General features: G+C 32.3%; 1 protein-coding gene and 1 long non-coding RNA gene across 16 annotated transcripts in view; one reads left to right on the top strand and one right to left on the bottom strand.

The window, feature by feature from the left end:
• Positions 1 to 16409, top strand: part of LOC134538481 (gastrula zinc finger protein XlCGF57.1-like) — a 145702-nt gene that overhangs the window by 13941 nt on the left and 115352 nt on the right. For 2 of the 15 annotated variants that reach the window (XM_063379827.1, XM_063379828.1), the window contains exon 1: positions 1254 to 1874. The exons of 2 other annotated variants lie outside the window; for them this stretch is intronic. In XM_063379827.1, coding sequence (XP_063235897.1) covers positions 1812 to 1874 — 63 coding nt within the window. In that variant the 5' untranslated portion in view covers positions 1254 to 1811. 11 more of the 15 variants (XM_063379823.1, XM_063379822.1, XM_063379818.1 and 8 more) reach the window with 11 other exon arrangements.
• LOC134538490 (uncharacterized) lies at positions 7400 to 11001 on the bottom strand. The gene is made up of 2 exons (XR_010076158.1): positions 10874 to 11001; positions 7400 to 10332 (listed from the first exon to the last, which is right to left on the bottom strand). It is a non-coding gene; the product is annotated as an uncharacterized LOC134538490 (long non-coding RNA).

Raw genomic sequence — 16409 nt, 5'->3', positions numbered from 1 at the left:
AAAAAAATTTAATAGCCGAAAAAAAAAAATTAAATTAAATTAATGCGGTGTAGGGCGCACTTTTGATACCCTGTGAGGTATAGTAGTAGAAATAGGCCTCACTCTTGTGTGACACTTTACTAGGTAGAGCTTTCTCTGTGTAAAAATATTATGCTTAGGTAACATTCAGTAGACATGTGCTATGAATGCTATTATGCCACACAGTGGTGGATCCAGGATTTTGGTTTGGGAGGGGCTTGACCCAGCTGAGGCTAGGCTTTATCAAGGCAAACACTAAAACAATAGTGGACCCAGATATTTTGGAGGGGGCTTGAGCCCCTTAGCCCCCCCTCTGGATCCGCTACTGATGCCACAGTTAGGCATACATATACATACACACACATACACTTGAATAGGTGAATTAAAAATAACATAAAACAAACACAATTGAAATGTTAACTTATTTATTGAAAGAAATGTCTCAAGTTTACTATTACCTACTATTAATACTTAATTATTGGTCTCAACTTTCCTAACTGCTTATTGGAACCGCAGAACACATAAAATTATCAACTGTCAGTAGTGACGATGCGCACATTTCATTACCAAGCAAACGTCTTTGGTTCGGGTTCGACAATATATACACAGTTTCAGTTCGTGAATTTGGGTTCTTAATAATTATTACCTCGGCTAGATAGGTTTAATTACGTCGTTAGAGCTCAGAGTCTCTTGTTCATCAGACCTCTGAGTTAAGTTAATTGTGTGTAAAAAAAATAAAATAAATTATATAAAAAAATCAGTTTCGCGTGGACAATATTATTTAAATTCAATTTCTCAATGTTTACTTTTCATTTAAGGCCGCGATGTGACGAATGTATGGGAGGTATATGGTGATTAACGCTGAATTGGAGTAACAGACTCTTACAATTCTTTACTCACGTATACATCACTCCTAATGTCTTTATCTTTTTAGATAAAGCCTTACTTATGCACGTTTACACCCTAACAATGCATAATTATCCTTATTCCAGGATGCCTATAACTTTCTAGCTATTTCGTAGGATATATTTCCGTCGTCGTCACGAAGCAGTTCTAGCTTAAGCCAGCCATTACATTTTTTCTCAACCTTCTTAAATTAAGTCGGTTAACAATGAGTGGCGTAAGTTAAATAGCGGCTCGTGATTGGCCGAAAACCAAAAACTGTTACATTAATTACTGTCAAACTAGTGAAATCCGCGCGCAACAATAGCGCGGAACACAAAATCTCCCTTAAAATTTAAATAAATAAATATTTAAATAACAATTGAAATTAAATAATAACGGCGTCAACTTAACCGTTCACCGTTTCAAAGTTATTACCTCCTTAGAGGGGTCTGTGTAATTGTTCATATTTAAACGTCTATTCAGTCCATTGAACAACATTCACATAGATATACACATTTTAAAATAAATACCGTTTTCAAATAAATAAAATATCTGACATAGAGTATACAAATTAACATAAATAATAACTTAATCTGGGGCGAAAACATTAAATATTACGGTACAGCGGGAACTATAAACGGCTCAAACGAGCAGAAATACCATGTTTCCTTATCTGGAAGTTGCCCAAGGTCATTATTGACCTTGGAAGTTGCCTCAAGTAATAATAACTTAAATCTTCCCACAATTTATGAATATTCTACATCAATGGATAGAATTATACAAATCTTTTGCTTACCCAACTGTTGTCTGTTGTTCATTATCTATGCGTGGTGAACTAAAAATAAAAAAAAAAACGAAGATGCACGATTCCACCCGAACAAAAAGTTGTCCCATGTCAGTGAACTTGTATGCTCGTTGTTAGACTCTATCAAAATGAAATATTTGTCTTTAGTCTATATTTTATAAACATAGTAAGTACCACTCATTTGTAGTGAATTGAAATAAATGGTAAAAACGTGGTTTGTAATGATTCAGTTATTATATTGCGTTTGGCCTTAGGCCAATGTTATGTCTATGTTATTGTTTACTGTTTAACATTTAAACGCTGGTCTCGTGTTTTAAATTGAAGGCGAAGAAAAGTGGTATGTTTTCAGTATTCCTCAAATTTGGGTGTTACTAGAAAGGGGATTTTGCAATTGGAATATTCATGGCTGTTGTTAATTTCGAGTTTAGCAGATTTCCGTTAAAAAGCTAATAAACTACCATCGGTGTTCTGGAACACTGCAGACGTTCCTGTAGTATCCTTAAAAATATGTTTTAATATGGTAATACTCAAATAGAGTGGCTTTTTAGAACGAAAATAATAATCGGAAAACTCGGTAGTCACACACTACACACTTAATGTATTTAACCTGATGGGATGGTTTCTTAATTCCTAATAGTTTGTAAAATAATATCTGGTAAATCTGTATTGTACGGATTAGCGCCAAAAAAAATCGTACAAATATGAAATAACTTTCATTATATGCTATCTTACGTCCTCTTTTCAGAACCGCCTGCGGAGATTAAAAATTCCAATTAATTTTGGAGATATCGAATTTTTTAATATTCATTTTTCGGCAATTTTTTTTAAAAAAAATTTTAAAAATCCGAAAATACCTTTATTCTGTGCTCTTTAACTTCCTCTTTTCATTAAACCCGGCGGAGATCAGAAATTCCAAATACTTTAGGAGATATGGAATTTTTTAATTTTCGTGATGTGCACTGATGCGGCGTTCAGCGGGAAGCCTACGATTCACACATCCTTCTGGACATACCCGAATACTCACGTTGGCAAGCCTTATTTTCTTAAAATTAGCAAGAAGTAATTAAAAATACTTTAAAACACTGTGGATGGTTGGTTATATTAGGTAAGTATAGCTACATTAAAAAAACTGTAAAATCATTTTATGGTTGCTTAGCAAATAACTTTTTAATATGTAGCTATCCAGCGCTAGGAAACTGTTTACATGATTTCACAGTATTTTTAATGTAGCTATCCTAACCAAATCAACCATCCACAATGTTTTGAAGTATTTATAATGTAGCTAACATAACCTAATTGACCATTAGTTTTCATGAGTTGCATATTTATTTACAATAAACAAAAAAAAAAACTGAAGATGCACGATCGGGCGTTTGCCTCTCGTCTGTTGAAAGAAGGCTTGCCAACGTGAGTATTCGGGTATGTCCAGAAGGATGAGTGAATCGTAGGCTTCCCGCGTTCCACCATTGTTGCTTGTTTACAAGTATGATTTTTTTTTTTTCGCGATGTAGTTGAACGACTATATCACGTAAAAAGAAAATTACGTGAGTTCCTACTGTTCATCCTTTTTCCCGGTTTGTTAGGTCAGGTCAGCTACATTATAAATACTCTAAAAGTAAACAACCATTAAAATTAATTTTATTATTTTTAATGTCCGTTCAGTTTCAAAGTATTTATACTATAGCTGGCCTGACCTAATCTACCTTTGTCCCATTTTGTTAGGCAGGTCAGTTACATTATAAATACTTAAAACTATACAAGTAAAATTAATTAATATTATTTTTAATTTCAGTTTATTTTGAAGTATTTATCATGTAACTAACCTTACCTAATGGAAAATTTCTGTTATTTAGGCATTCACGCACACACGGCAAAATATAAAATGGCTTCTGTTGAATGATTACATAGGGCTTGTATTGCAAAATAAGAACGGCGATATCTCCAAAAGTAATTGGAATTTTTAATCTCCGCAGGCGGTTTTGAAAAGAGGACGTAAAAGAGCATATAATGAAAGTTATTTCATATTTGTACGATTTTTTTTGGCGCTAATCCGTACAATACAGATTTACCTAATATCTTCCTTTACTATACCAGCATTTTAGGACCTTTTCTTTTTCTAGTTTTTATAAATGATTTACCTTTAAATCTTAATAGTGAGGCTATCCTTTTCTTTTTGCTGACGACACCAGTATTTTGGTAACGAGTAAAAATGTAGATGAACTTTCTAATTTAGGTAATAAGACTTTTAATGAACTTTTATATTGGTTTAATTCTATTAAGTTAATATTAAACTTCAGCAAGACACATTTTCTTAAATTTCATACAAAAAATAAACCTAGTTATTCTTTATGTATTGGTAATGATACCAATAAGCTGTCTAATAATAAATCAACTAATTTTTTAGGTATAATCCTGGATGAGGATATTAGTTTGAACGAACATATTAATAATCTATATAAAAAAACTTAGTGCTGCATGTTTCACTCATTTCATTTCATTTAATTTATTAGCATCCTATATTTGACAGTACATATGTCCAGGTTTTGTCAGCAACATTATAAATAAAATACAACATCATAATACACTAACAAAACAATAAAAAAAAAAAAATACATTATAACACAATAATATATGATACTTATCTTCCATTTTATCCACTCAAGTGCTTATTCAGGTATATTTTGGATATTTTCATTCATTGATATCATATGGTATTATGTATTGGGCAGTACCAGCTAGTAGTAAAATAATTTTTTTACTTCAAAAAAGAGCCATTAGAATAATTACCAAAACCAAACCACGAGGGTCTTGTTGTCGTTTGTTTTCTAATTTAGGAATATTAACTGTTACTTCTCAGTACATTTTTTCTTCATTAATTTTTGTTTCAAATAATCACAATATTTTTCTTAAAAATAATATGGTACATACACATTTTACTAGAAGTGATATAAATTTACATCAACCTAATTGTAACATAAAAATTTTCCAGAAAAATGCTTATAATTCATGTATTTTGTTGTTTAATAAATTGCCTTCACAATTAAAAAATCTTTGTTTTGCAAAACCTAAAGAATTTAAAAATAAACTTAAGGAATTATTAAAACCTCATGCTTTTTATTCTTTAGAAGAATTTTATGCCAGTAAATTTACATAGATTATAAGATGATTTTATAATTTTTAGCAAAATGTGTTTTAAATAATAGTACTTTTGTGTTATTTTATAAATTGGTTATAAATTTGTTATAAATTTGTTGGTAAATCTGTATTGTACGGATTAGCGCCAAAAAAAATCGTACAAATATGAAATAACTTTCATTATATGCTATCTTACGTCCTCTTTTCAGAACCGCCTGCGGAGATTAAAAAGTCCAATTACTTTTGGAGATATCGAATTTTTTAATATTCATTTTTTGGTGATTTTTTTAAAAAAAATTTTTAAAAATCCGAAGATACCTTTATTCTGTGCTCTTTAATTTCCTCTTTTCATTAAACCCGGCGGAGATCAGAAATTCCAAATACTTTAGGAGATATGGAATTTTTTAATTTTCGTGATGTGCACTGATGCTTTGTTGCTTGTTGCTCCATTGTTGCTTGTTTACAAGTATGATTTTTTTTTTTTTTTTTTCCACGACGTAGTTGAACGACTACATCACGTAAAAAGAAAATTACGTGAGTTCCTACTGTTCATCTTTTTTCCCGGTTTGTTAGGTCAGGTCAGCTACATTATAAATACTTTAAAAGTAAACAACCATTAAAATTAATTTTATTATTTTTAATGTCCGTTCAGTTTCAAAGTATTTATACTGTAGCTGACCTGACCTGACCTAATCTACCTTTGTCCCGTTTTGTTAGGTCAGGTCAGTTACATTATAAATACTTAAAACTATACAAGTAAAATTAATTAATATTATTTTTAATTTCCGTTTATTTTGAAGTATTTATCATGTAACTAACCTTACCTAATGGAAAATTTCTGTTATTTAGGCATTCACACACACACGGCAAAATATAAAATGGCGTCTGTTGAATGATTACATAGGGCTTGTATTGCAAAATAAGAACGGCGATATCTCCAAAAGTAATTGGAATTTTTAATCTCCGCAGGCGGTTTTGAAAAGAGGACGTAAAAGAGCATATAATGAAAGTTATTTCATATTTGTACAATTTTTTTTGGCGCTAATCCGTACAATACAGATTTACCAATTTGTTATTTATAATGTCAATTTGTAATTTGTTTTTATAATGTGAAAATTAATTATTTGTTGTAAATAAATTGTAAAATTATTGTATAGACATGTCCAATACGGTGATGTGCAAACATATATACTGTATTTACTGGACAAAATGAAATGTAATGAATGTTGTGGCTTTGTGGAACGAAAAGTAATTAAAAACTGAAAATATTTTTTTTCAAATACTAGAGACGTCCCTAAATTTACTCTGATAACATAGTTTCTTAATTCGTACTGCTTTATGAAAAATAACAGTTTAAAACTTGCATTACACTACCAATGTTCTTACACTGCTGGCGCCATTCATTGTTTACCCGCAATCGTGCATCTCTTTGTTAAGCACAATTGTAGCTAACTGTGGAGAATTACAAATATGCTAATTCTTTTTATATGTAGGATGGAAGTTTATCCCTGGATCCTGATGAAATGATCCTGTTGGCTTGATCCTGTGGTACATGGTGCTTGCTGTTTAGTTCAGTATATTGAAAGATCCTGTTGGTTTGATCCTGTGGTACGTGATGGTTGCTGATGATAGACTGGAATACATGAAACACCAGCCTTATCAAACACACAATATACGACGGCTGAAATCAAAGAATTCCTTGAAATGACTCAAAATTCAATGTCAACCAATTCAGTGCACAAAACATTTCCTCAGAGAAAATGAACGACGTTAACAAAAAAATATTTAAATTTTTTCTCTCCTATTAGCCCATTAGACTCATCTGTTACTACGTGACTCAAAATAGTACGTACTTTAAATGTAATGTAATGTACAAAACAAACATTTCATAATACAATTACATATTCTATCACAACAACAAACATGAATTATAAGCATTAATAATTCCGTAACAATTGCAATCCAATCGTTATTCAAACAAATTTCATTACTACAACACCTGCATTGACTAAAGTTCTCCAAACAAAAAATAATTTAATAAAAAAACCCACACTTGAAAACAATGAATGTTGGCGATTGGGTGAATACATAGGTATTGTAATGTAAGCTGTAAACTTGTTATTTTTTCACAAACCACTAGGAATTAAGAAACCTTCCTTTCTGGGTTGATTCAGGAACGTCTCAAGTATATGAAAAACATATATTCTTATTTATTGTGGGTTAAAAATGGATGGTGGCAGCGTAAAACCACATTGTAACGTAAAATATAAAAATTTAATTTCTTTACAAATTAGTAGGAATTACAGAACCATCCCTTCGGAGTTTATTTAGGGATGTGTGTAGTGTGTGAAAACCACGTATTCTGATCTTTTTTTTACATTCTAAAAAGTAGCTCTGTCCGAGTATTATCTTTAATCTTCCTACCGTTTATAGGTTACCATTAGGTGGCCTGTGCAGTGACACTGCCATTGCTGTGTTGTGCTTTATTTTTATTACCGAAGCCGAGTATGTTTTCCACGAGAGATAGGAATGATTGTATGCTATAGTGAAGTTCAATTTATTTTTTCTTTATTAGGTAATGTAGCTTAGACGGTTTTCCACAGTAAATTGGCCTGTTCGTTTTCACCCTCCGACTGTTAGATACTAGCTGTAACTTGATCTTCGGGTTCTGCAGACATCTTTAGGAGGGGTGAGATTGTGTACAAATCTATTTTCATTATTAATAAAATTCCACACTAAATATATGTAGTATCAAAACCTTTACACACACAGTGAACTTACTGATGGGGCATTCCAGTGTCAGGTGGGACACTTGTAGTACAATTTTATAGTTAAAAGTATGTAAAACTATCATCCTGTGAGGTTTATTTACTCTTCAAGCGTATGACATAAAACTATAAACATAGTACTGCAATATGCCTGGTTTAATTTACAAATGACATTCATTCAAACTTAGTTACCTATTAAATATTCAAGCTTGCGTCACAGGCGGGACAAAAAAAAGACATACCTTCCCACATGTTGGGATGTTTATTATAAATTCTGTGAATATTAGAGGACTGTATGATTTATATATAGAATTCTGCAAAGGGAAAAGTTTGCGACATACACTGCTACAGTACTAAAAGAAACAAGGTAGATTATTAACATTAAACCAAATACTTAAAATTTTTAATGTCATGGGTGGGACATTTTGTGAAATGGGCGAGACCTGACTACATAATGCACAGTAAATTCATACACTTAATGTCAAACAAAAAAAAAAAACACATTAGCAACATATTATTCTTACTTACATATTATATTTTTGAAAAATTCTTTTTTTTTTTCTATGTCCTACTTCACACATTATGCTGATTCACATACATCAACAACTGCAGGAAATTGGTAGAAAACACTGTTTCTAACTTTCTTCAGTACTGGTGTAGGTAGCACTGAAATAACATCATCATAGCTAACAAAAGAAATATCATTTTCATTAGTTTTAAACAGTTACCTACTTGCTGTTGTCAAAGAGTCTCAAAAACATTACTTTTACCGAGCAGTCATCTTCAGTGGAAGTCTGTGCTATACCAGCATATCTGTATTCTTGATTATTAGTCTTTCTTGAAGTGGCTGTGAATTTAACAAGTAAAAAGGCCCAACTACTATTTCAGAAACTGAAGAAGGTGGCTTTGCTTGAACTTGCAGTTAACTGCATAATTTCTTCTGGACTGTCTGGTTCAAAATCAGTGAAGACTTCCGAGACTTCTAGTTTGAAGATTTGACTTTTCATATGTTCAGAATGAAATGTGTGCCCAACAATCAAATGTCCATTATCATGACCTTCTAAAAAATGAAGCGACTGTAGCCCCTGTATTGCAATCACATTTTTCCATCGTGCATTTAGCTTTTCGACGTGTTCTTCAAACTCTGATTGAGTGACATGCAGTATTTTAACATATTTTACTGTGGATATTGCTGCTGTTACAAAATCTTCTGCATTTTGCACTTGTAATTTTCGCTGCTTCACTCTGCTCCATACAGCCCCTACTCCATCTACAGCTCCTTTGCCATGGGGAGTGGCAAAGAAAAACCACTGGCACATGACACCAAAGTCTTCTTTCGTGTGAGTAAGGTTTGAAATTGTGTACTTAGTCTTAAATTGGGCTGCTGAACCATCAGAAAATATCTTGATGGTATGTAAACTAAACTCCTGGTTTAATAAACTTACAATTCGTTTGAGGTACGCATAAACAGCAAACTTGTCGTGATTCAGAGAGTCACTCACAGGTGCGAAGGTACGTTTTTCTCCATCTGGAAGCCATGCACAAGCAGTAAATATTGTTATCTGCTTGTGGCTTCAATGCGCTGACTGGATTTCATCTTGATGAACTGCAGAAAAAATTTCGGCAAAATCTATTTGCAATACAGCCTCGCCTGCCTTAAGGGTTTCCTTCATGTTATTAAATTTTTGAGACTGAGTTCGCTTAACAAAAACATGATTCTTGAAGTGGCCCAGCTGTGAATTCAACTTGGAAATAGCTGCTTCAATAGTTCCTTCAATTTCCACTAATTTAGGTCTATTTCTATTTCGATCCATTCTTTCCAGATAATCTTGGTATGGAGGTCAACATCATAAATCAGTGAGCTGCTTTGCAACCGTTACATTTACCTGTCATACATGATTCACTTTTTACATCACAGCAAACACATTCTAGAAGTTCCGATGAATTTTTCGGAAAGTCTTTACCTCGCTTACTAAGAGCTTCCACGAGGTACCTACATGAAGTTTGCATGATATTTACAAACGCAAAAGTTATGGGAAATTTCACTTGTTAAAATAACGTGAGCTGGCCGTAATTCATAAAATTTTGAGTTTAACTTTCACATGAGGGTTCTCAGACACAAAGAAGCTAAGTTATATGCTTCTTTCACGGTCATGTTTATGAATCGTTTCTGGTACAATTCCTTTTTTCCAGACTGTGAATTTTTTCCAGACTTAACATCTTTTATGCCTGGAGATTGGTGACTTACATCATCTCTTTCGAAAAATGATTGAATCTGAGCTATTTGCTGTGGTGGCAAAGCATGTTGGGCTGATATGTTTCTATTTTCATTGTGAGAAAAAATATTTTTAGCTGTTTCAGGGAAACTGATAAATACTAATTTTTTTTATTACTACAGATTTTTTAGTTGGGCTTTTCGGAAATGAGTTCTTAACTTTTCTCACAGCTTTGCCAAGAGATTGCACACACAAATAAGAGCCCAGGTCTGTCGTATCAATAGGAACACGCAAGTCTTTCTTTATCTTTTGCCTATTTTTCCTTTTCCTTTCAGCTTCCTTACGTCTGTTTGCTGCCTTCAACTTAACTGATTTCATCTCTTTAGCCTTCACATTTTCTCTACGCATCTTGTCCCTTTCCATTTCTTATCATAAAATTCTTGGTCGTCTTTCCACTTTTGCCAATGCTTCCGCATTCGCTCAGTTGAAGTTGTTTTTCCCATTTCTAGAAAAGAAAAGTATCTTTGAAACTTGTGCTGCAAAAATGTACAATTCTTTGAAATTAAAGGTTATTCATAATATTTTTCCAACTATAAGTTATTATTTTTAACTAGCCCTGAATAGTATAAAATGCCTCACTTGACTAAGTGCTTCTTTTTTAAATTTCCTAATAACATAAATTTTAGTAACCAATACTACTTAAGTTTAAATAGGCATGTCAATTGAAGTGAGAGGACACAGCATAGTGAAGCATAGACTCATCACCTCAATAGGTTATGAGAATCTTCTAATTTAATAGAAAATATTATATTTGTCACGGGTGGGACAAATGAAAAATGAAGAAATGTTATTGTTAACATCAACAATTACAAATGAAATTGTCAGATAGGTAACAAAGAACTCATGTAAATATTTTTGTATGTCCTTTGTTAGTCCTAACCTATAAAACAGTTTTTTAGTATACAAACTGTTCCATGTATTCTGTCACAGGTGGGACATTGAAAACATGAACATGCAATTTTAAATAATTCCATTGATATGCTTACCTTTTCAAATACCTAATTGCTTTGGTGAATTATAAAAAGAACATTTTTAGCACCAACTAAAGTATGTTAAGAGATAAAAGTACAAACAGCTGAGCATATGTAGTGATGCCAACTTTGCACACAAATATCACATGCAGGAACACAATTGCAAACCTGACTTCCTGGAATGAATAACAATAATACAGAGATTATATTACCATATTTATTAATGGAAAACAAAAATACAACATATTTGCTTGCAATTTCTACAAAAATTGATTGCAAATAATAATTTTCAAAAAATGTTTGCCAGGCTCACTTTCTCATGGAATGACCCTGATGTAAATACACCATTCACCTATAAACATTTCACAGAAAATTGTAATTTACAAACTTTGTTTCCTGTCACAAAATAAAATAAAAAATGCCACCACATTGTTAAGTAGTACTTAAAAAATTAAATAAATTGTGAAGTTTTTTTTTCCTGCAGAAACTAGAATTTTACAATGTAAATCTGTATAGTGTGATTTGGAAGTGCGTGAGCTAAGAAGTGTGTAGGAGATGTATGTATGTTTACTCCTTTGGTTAGGGAATTTCTTTAATGAGATATTGGAAAAAGAGCAACTGCTGCAGATAGTTGTATATGTTTGCCGTGATTGCTCCTGTATTTGGAAAGCATAGTGTGGCAATATCTTGGGCTTAAATCAACACTGAATAATCTCAGAGTTCTGTAGGATGAAACCAGGGTAATACCATAGAGTCATTTTCCAATTAAAAAAATATTCCACAAATGGTATTTTTAGGTATTGAAGTCAGTCCTGGATTGCCATGAAAAATAACGGTAATATTCTTAACGTCTTGGCTTTTCCATTAATTAACTTGTGGAGAAGCCACAACGTAAGAATTGTACCAATATAACATTTTAAATTCTTTACTAAAGTGAAGATCTTTAATCATGCGCTTTCTGTATCACAGCCAGCCAGGTGAGCGTATTGCGTGATTATCAAAAGTCAGTGTAATTTAAACCGTAATACCACGTGTGGAAATGTGGGAAGTAACCAGTTGGAAAACAGGAAACACTTCTCCGAAATGAAATAAGTAGTAATGATCTCGGAACCAAGTAAACATGCCGGCAGCACAGTAAAGCTGCCTTGTGGCCAGGGTCAGTAGTGGGCAGTCACCTGTACACGAGCGTCAAGACTGGTGCACAGTTCCAGAATGTGTCGAACCACAAAACACTACAGGAACCAGAACACAGACACTAGAGGCTGAAGAAAAAAATTGAATTCTTGCGTGTAAAAAAAAATTGGTTGTCTGTAAAGACGGTTTACGGACGATAGTTTAACGTGACAACGTCATAACAAAACATTGATGAGATGATTGCATACTTTTAGGAATAAAATTGAATCATTTTTATTGAATTATCACTATTTTGTATGGATACAAAGGAGGAGTGAAACGAAATCTACAATTTAATTGATAAATTTACTTTTTTTTTCATTCATTAATTCAAACTTTAACGAAGAGATTATTTTAACTATAACTTTTATACATGTTTGCTATTTAACTTCTTCCAATCTGTGTTATTCTGTTAAGGATAGGACGATGATAGGAAAAGAAGGAAACAAATGGGAGTGTTTCAAGTTTAATGTGCCTCGAAAAAGTCAAACTGATGGTTGTTCCAATCGAGTGGAAGAGAGATAGATGTGGCGCAAGCGTACAATGAGCATAACGGGACAATGTGCGTACGGGACACTTTTTCGTGCGTGCAGCTGGTGTTCATCAATAGACTTCACATCAAAAAGGTACATAAAAATAAAGTAATTTAATAGAAATTGGTAAAATTTAATTAAACATGTGCAAAAAAATCACACGCTATATATCCTACACCTTTACTTGTGAAGGCAATGAAATTCCTTAAAATTAAAGTTAAATGAAGAAAGATATGGGCGAATATACAAAAGTTGGGTAACTTTTCGGGATATTTTGTTTGTAATAGTTTTTTAAATCTAATTCCTTAAAATCCGCTTTATAAGATAGCTAATCTAATTAATATATTGCTCATGATAGGGCCAGTTACTTTTTAAAGTAGATGCGGAGATATTTAGATTTTTCCAAATTTGACTTTCAGGGGACTGACGAGGGTGACAAAGTACTGATAAAACGCACAACTTCATACAATATGTATAAAATTTATTAAGATTTAAAAGAAATTTCTTAGAAACTAATAATGGCACATATTTTGAGTCTCACTTTTAATCTTAATTCACTTAAGTAACAATTGAAACAAAAATTATTTACGTAATACTGTGAGGAACAACTTCCTCCACCTTTAAAGCAGCTTCTTATTAATTTTATTTTACTTAACTTAACTACTTTGAGGTAGTTTAACTTAACAATATACATTTTCTAAGCAATCAACAAACAAATGAAACAAAAATATAACTCTCTCTGCCTTACAGATACCAATTAACGTAATAACAGTTACCAAGTAATACTATCTCCATCTTCAAAACAGCCTTCTGATATGTCTAATATCGTTATATTGCTTAAAAATATAAATCTATGCCTTATAGGTCAGTCTGGTTTTTGGAGTTTTTTCCACAGATTGTACAACTTTCTTCAACTGCTTTTTGACTCTTCTATATTTTTGACGCTGATTGTTCATTTTAGTTTTTAGTTTTGAAACCATTGCTTTCATCTCTTTTAATTGCTTATTTCTAAACTTTCTCTGTCTTTCACTTCTTTTGTTTGCTTCATTTGCTCTTCGATCTTCGTTCACAATGGACCGTGTTAGTTCACCAACTATTGGTTGTGCTTGATCGTCAGTAGTTGGAGTATTTTGGCGTACAAAATTATCAGTATTACTTTTCAAAAGTTGTTTTTGTTGTCTGTACTTTGATGAATATTTTTTCCATTCTTTTCTAGTGAATCGTTGTTCTCGTGGCGTCATGTCTTTAATATTTTTTCTTAGTCCCTTTTCTTTCTTTTTTAAGTATTGCAACCTTTGTTTCTCTTTGTATTCAGCTAATTTAATGGGGTCATTTTTTATTCTAGCTAAGCGAGCCTTTTCGGCTTCTCTTTTCTTTTTCAATATATCTTCTCTATCCTTAGACATGTTTTTTCTTTCGGAGCCTGATGTTTTAAACTGAAATAAGTAAAAAAAAAAAAAAAAAAAAAAAAAAAAAAAAAAAAAAAAAAAAAAAAAAAAAAAAAAAAAAAAAAAAAAAATGCTTAGACAAGCTCAAAACCTCAGTACCCTGGAAACATGTCAGTCCTTTGGCGCAATATCAGACAACGGACTGACGCCAACGGACTGACGAAACAAACATGAATTTGAGGTTATCTTTAGGTCTAACGTTTATTTTGATGTTTTCGAATATCAAGAAGCTACATTTTAACAAATCAAAGTTAACTATGTATAAATTAAAATATAACACAGATTTACAAAGAAGTAGTGACTCTCCATAGGACTGATATTTTGTCTGGATCGACACGTCTTCACGAGACAAACACAACTCTAGCTCTGGCACAGTAATGGCGGCCGAACAATGGCGCGGTCTGCAGCTAACTTTAGTACCAACCTTGACATTTAACACGGTTTTGAATTTGAGTCGCCGGTATTTAGCGGGATATTCAAAATCGAACAACACACAACGGACTGACGAATAAAACTGAACACAAAGTTTCTTATTATTTTTACAACAACAGTGAGAATAAAAATTATGAAAGTTGTGATTTTATAATATTAAATATATTACAGACTATAGTGAAATATTAGGTTTTATTGTATTAAAGGTAATATTTAATACACAGCTATTTGATTGCACTCTTTTCAGGTTGTGACACGCCAAAGTACTGACTTTTCGAGAATATATTGTGAAGTTTTACAAATTTGTATTAAAAATAAATAGCTGAAATTGGGTGACCAAATAAAAGGCTTTTAATTGTTTTAAAATTAATCATAAAATATAAACAAAATATAATTATATATCGTTTTATTGACTGATGACATTGAGATACCCATTTTCTGTGGGAACACCCATATAATATTCTATTGGCATATATGACATGCAGCATGCAGGCAGGGAAATATTTTTTCACTCAAATGCAACAAGTGTGGTTCAAAACTAGCAAATGATCAAGCAATAACAGTTAAACTTTATAGACAAGGAATGCCAAAATTCCAGATATATGTGATTAATAATATGAACTAAAACAGTGGTCAAAGTTTGCGGTCCCCAATAAAGGGATATAGGCGATTGCAGAGGCTAATCATGGCATAGTAATACGAATGAACTTAATAGTAAAAAAAATCAAGAACATCAATGTAATTTACAATCAAAGTAAATTTTGAACGTGGCAGACCAGGCAACAATTTAGATAAATTGAGTTAACTTTTGAAAAATAAATTATATGAATATAAATAATTTTCAATAATATTTGCTTGGTTTCAAGTTGCTAAACCATACAGTTTCCCTCAACTTCGTTGCCTTTCATAATTACCAAGATTTTTAAAATCCAGTTAAAATTAAAATCACAAAATAAAGATCACATTGTGCATTTTGTATCACTTTTAATGTAACTGACGTTACGGAACCACCCAAGACACTCTAATTATGATCACACTAACTTGCTTAAAACCTAGGGTAATTAAAATTCTTCTTTCCGAGGTCAGCCATGTCTCATCATTCCTGTCGGAGACATTAACAGTATTTTATAAAATGTTTGCTTTAAAACTTAAATTTTGGGCATTTTAAAATTAATAAGCTCAAACACACAAATTTGCAATTAATTAAAAAAAAAATTCCTGCACACACAACCGTGGCAGCCACTCACAAAGAAGGCAAAACAGCATATGGTGCATGACCATGAAACAAGACTTGATGTAAGTTTTTGGACATACACCATTGCTAAGAACTTTTTCTGTTGAAGAAAAACTAAAAAAATAAATAAAAAAAATAAAGAAATAAATAAATCCCAAAAAAGACAAAAAAAAACACAAAATTAAGCAAAAAATAAGCAAAAAATTGCTTTTGTCAACAAGGATATAAACACCACAAAATATTCCGGAACAGGAATATGGTCAACAAAACAAATAAAAACAAGGAAAATGTACTAAGAGAACGAAAAAAAACCCACAAATGATGACGACAGAAATATTGAACCCCCAAAATTCAGCACAACGGTCGAAACGAAACAAAAACACGACAAAACGAAAAGACGAAATAAACACAATAGTTTTCCAAAACAGAATAGAACAATAAAAAAACCCACAAATGATGACAGCACAAAAATATTGAACCCAAAATAATTCAGCACAACAGTTGAAACGAGACAAAAACACGACAAAACGAAAAGACGAAACGAACACATTAGTTTTACCAAAACAGAGTCGCACCTGTGTTTCCGTACCATGTGCGTCTCTGCCTCTCTGCCTGAGGACAGGAGCAGATAGCAGTTCCCGAAACGTCGCTTGTTTCTGTTTTGGTAAAACTATTGTGTTTGTTTCGTCTTTTCGTTTTGTCGTGTTTTTGTTTTGTTTCGACCGTTGTGC

Source organism: Bacillus rossius, chromosome 13, assembly GCF_032445375.1.
Source record: "Bacillus rossius redtenbacheri isolate Brsri chromosome 13, Brsri_v3, whole genome shotgun sequence".
NCBI classification, from domain to species: domain Eukaryota; kingdom Metazoa; phylum Arthropoda; class Insecta; order Phasmatodea; family Bacillidae; genus Bacillus; species Bacillus rossius.
The sequence above is the reverse complement of the archived record's forward strand: the minus strand, read 5'-3'. Positions and strand labels throughout refer to the sequence as shown.